Source organism: Trypanosoma theileri (assembly GCF_002087225.1).
Source record: "Trypanosoma theileri isolate Edinburgh chromosome Unknown TM35_Tth_27_V1, whole genome shotgun sequence".
Lineage (NCBI taxonomy): Eukaryota > Euglenozoa > Kinetoplastea > Trypanosomatida > Trypanosomatidae > Trypanosoma > Trypanosoma theileri.
This window is the reverse complement of record NW_021639869.1, coordinates 322,126-326,423: the sequence shown is the minus strand read 5'-3', so window position 1 is coordinate 326,423 and position 4,298 is coordinate 322,126. Positions and strand designations below refer to the sequence as shown.

General features: G+C 32.6%; 2 protein-coding genes across 2 annotated transcripts; both read right to left on the bottom strand.

The window, feature by feature from the left end:
• Positions 1–404: 404 nt before the first annotated feature.
• On the bottom strand, positions 405–2,966 carry TM35_000271970 (uncharacterized protein; the record flags this gene model as incomplete). The annotated part of the gene is made up of 1 exon (XM_029028090.1): positions 405–2,966. One exon carries the CDS (start codon positions 2,964–2,966, stop codon positions 405–407), a length of 2,562 nt encoding a protein of 853 aa, XP_028880673.1.
• An 865-nt stretch (positions 2,967–3,831) lies between these two features.
• On the bottom strand, positions 3,832–4,296 carry TM35_000271960 (uncharacterized protein; the record flags this gene model as incomplete). The annotated part of the gene is made up of 1 exon (XM_029028089.1): positions 3,832–4,296. A coding segment is annotated over one exon (465 nt), but the record flags the coding sequence as incomplete, so codon positions are not given.
• Between the last annotated feature and the right edge of the window lie 2 nt (positions 4,297–4,298).

Here is a 4,298-nt window from a genome sequence, read left to right as displayed (position 1 = left end):
ATATATATATATATATATATATATATATATATTAGATGTGGGTAGGAGAATAATGGAAAGAACAGAAAAAAGAAAAGAAAAAAAAAGAGTAATTAGAGTACCAGTGAATTACACAGATAAATACAACAGGGGAAAAAAAGAGGAAAATAAATAAAAATAAATAAAAAAAAAAACGAATACGAAACCAATATACATATACATATATATATATAAACACCTATAATACCAATAAGCACATATGTCTGTAAAACAAAAATGAAAATATATTTCAAACTGTTATTGTTAAACATTACATGCACAACACTAGAAATAATAATAATAATAAAAAAAAAAACAAATAAATGTACACAACTCAAAAAAAAGCAATAATAATAATAATTAAAAAAAAAATGACATTTGTAGAATTAACCAAACAGTTTCCGTACAATTTCCTCCTCTGCAGTAAACCGAGGGCCAAGATCCGTTGTGGTGTATCGAGTCAAAAGTTCCTCTTTTGTGAAAAAGAGAAATTGTGAGATATTCTGCAGTTCCCGCACATCAAAGAAATAATCCACCGCCTCGTGAAGATCATCTAAAGCCGATATTCCTTCCATTTCACTCACATGTGTGGATTCCTTATTAGCCCGAGTCTTCACCGTAGTAGTGAGAAGATTTAAATGTTGTTGCCAATAAACAGGCCAACTCTCTTCTTTTCCACAATGCCCATTACTTAATCGCCACTTATCATGAAAGAATCGCTGTGGATATCGTCCATTAACAAAGAACTCACACAACCAACTCATCCCATATCGACAAAGTGCGGTATTGAAACTCGTGACTAAAGAAGGTTGAAGATGTAAAAGACGTCTACATTGATCACCGGTAATGGAATAATTTGGTGGTCTATGTGTTCTTCCACGGAAACGATCTTGTTCGGCTGTACTTTCATGTAAATAAAAGATAGAACGAAGTGAGATATTATTTAACACATTACTCCAATTCTTTGGTTTTAAACAAATATCTATATAATGATATTCTTCCTCAAAAGAAGTATTTTTCTGTTTCTCCATATAAGATCTTGTCGTGACTCTATTTAAATCCAAAGATAGATTCGAACATTGCCTAATATTCCATAAAGAACCACGACTTTTTATAAATACAATAGCCCGTTTTAACAATAAAAAGAAACGCTGCATATCAATACGAATATTATAATCAGGCATATAATTACGTAATCCTTGTAATGGTTGTTGTATCTCCACTTCTGCGAGTGAAATAGGATGATACCATATTGTACGTATCCATGGAATAGCAGGTGGAAACCAATCAATATTTCCTCCCGTATTAAATCGTGGATCCACACGAATAATATCTGGATTAGACCACCATTTCTCTGGTGAGGGCATGTGTGGTTGATGTAAATGTGGGGAATGATAAATAATAGGAAGTGCAATAAATACAGAACCGGGATTCATTAAGAAAAACGTTGTTGCTAATGTACCTTCATTACAAATAAAGATATCAGTAGCCAACATCATCTCTACCTGTTCTTTCGCACTATGACCCACTATACTTTCTAAAAGAATTTCCACTTGACTGGATTGTGAATATTGATGATGAAGAAATTGTAGTAATTCTTCACTATTCACTATTCCACGTTTATCTTTCTTATAACATATAGAAACTCGTATAGGACGTGATGTATTAGAAAATGAAGAAGAATAATTTTTAAAGAAAGAAGAGGAAGAGGATAATAATAATGTTTCTTCTTCTTCTTTTTTCTTTTTTTCTTCTTTTCTTTCTTCTTCTACTTGTGCCCCTGTTAATTGAATAATATAATGTCTAAACGCAAACCACAATGCCGGAGATCCACTCGCTGTGTACTTTGCCGTCACCCAACTCCAACTCTTTGTTCCTGTGCCTGCCAACAGTGCCCTGTAAAGACCAGAGGGAAGCCTCACATCATATAAAGCCGGACGATGAGAGAAGAAAGAAAAGGCTTTATTTGAATTTGGAAGTGGAAACTTTGGAAAATATCGAAAGGAAGCGGCAATAATTTGCGCATCGGGAAGTGCATTTTGTAGAAATTTCATTTCAGAGGGGTATATATGTTTAAAGACTTTTTGTAATTCCATAGATCCCCAAAAGAAACCAAATAAATCACATAAAAGTGTATGAGCAAAATTCCATGGAGCCACTGTAGGAAGAAAGTACGTTACTAATATATTATGATGATAAACAGTAGAAAAACTATTTGGTCCATCTTTTTCGTTTTCTTCCTTCTCTCCTTCTTTATGAAGAAGAAGGGAATCCATTACGGCATCTCGTGGACGTTTACCAAGAATGATAATGGGAGAATACTGAAAAGCCCAATGGGATTGTCGCCGTAGAGCACTTGCACGTGCTCGTGGTATTTCTAATGGTCTTGAACTCAATGATACTGGTGGTAAATGAAGTTTACCTTCCGCTAATAGTTTACGATGAAAAGATGTATTCTGTAGATAAAAATAAAATTTATTTTTCTTCTGATCAAAGTATACAAACGTATACAAACAGGTACGATTGTAAATGGGAAAGTAATACTTATCCGGTGATCCCATCACATCCTTCTCCATGAGTTGACTGGAATGAGTGAAATTAGATATAAAGAGACCATTAGAAATAACATCTATCCGTACCGCCTCCGCATCTTTATTATTATTATTATTATTATTATTATTACTACTATTATTATTATTATTATTATTATCATAATCTATCAATCGATGACCTACACAGTAGAGAGAAGAATAGGCATCTGTGTCATCCCACTCCATACTATTCTCATCCATTGTAGAAAAAGAAACGGTGGATTTCGTTTTCATACGCATCGACTTCTCATCATCTCGGAGAATAAAACTCTCACGGTCTACGGCGAAGAGCCAAAAGGTAGAAATAAACATAACGACGGCTAAAGTGGTTTGCAAACACAACTTGCCGGTTATCATTGATTGATTCATAACTAAATTAAAAAAAAAAAGACACTAATAATAATAATAATAATAATAATAATAATAATAAAGAAAAAAAAAAAAACACAAAGGGCAGAATAGAAAAAATAAAACTGCTCCTCTTTAAACGTCTTCCTTCCTTACTTCCTATTTCCACTCCAATTCTTCAATGTTCTCTCTAACACCATCATCAAGAAAAAAATAAAAAAGAAGAGAATACAAAAAAAAAAAAAAAAAATGACCAGGAGGATAAGGATAAGGAAGAAAACAAAAACAAACAGCATAATATAAGAGATCCATTGAGAAATAGAAACATTTTTTTAAAAAAAAGGTAGAAAAGTGTTTGGGTTCTTGTGTAAATATATATATAGAACCACATATATATATTTTTTTTTTCCTGGAAAGACGTATACTTCTTCCCTTGTATCTGTATACAGTAACGCTCTCTCTCTTAACCTCTCTACTTTTATTTCCACTGAATACTTGCATAAAATAAATATTCTCTCTTCGTTGTCTTCTTTTTTTTTTTTTGTTTTTATTTATTTATTGAAGTGTTCCCTTTATTCTTCTTGCTCACATGATTGTTCCCTTATTGATATTAGGGAAATAACATAATAATCTTTTAATTATGTAAACCCATAGGAATACCAAATGAAAGGAAATGTAATATTACATGCAGACACCCATACATAAATACATACATACAAACAAACAAGCATAAAATAAGAAAGAATAAGAGAGAAAGAAAGAGTGTGTATTTGTGTATGTATTTATGTATGTGTGGATATGCAATGTATAGATGAGAAAACCAAAGAGAATGGATAAGTAACAACACTTACATCATACGGGCATGGATATTGTATTAACATATATCTAAAATAGCCTCATCCAACACCTGTTCATCCCTAAAAAACGCATCCAGTACTGTATCTAGAGATGCATCCACATTTTCAGTTCCTTTTGAAGAATCTGTGGCAATGACTCTACGCCTACCATCTCTTCTACTATCATGGTTATTATTATTATTATTATTATTATTATTATTATTATTATTATTATTATTATTATTATTATTAGTTGTTTTGCTTCTGTCCGTCAAGGGAAGAATCCTCTCATTTCTTCCCATCTCCGCATGACTAGACTTCACCCGACTATTTTCACGTAATCCTCCAGAATGTGTGGGAACTACTGAAGGAACACCATTTTCTTTACTTTCATTAACAACAGCACTCAATAGGGCATCCTCTAGTAATTGCTCTTCTGTGAAAAACTCATCCAAAACATCATCCAGTGAAGATAAACTGCTCTTTGATGAGTCTACATTTTTGG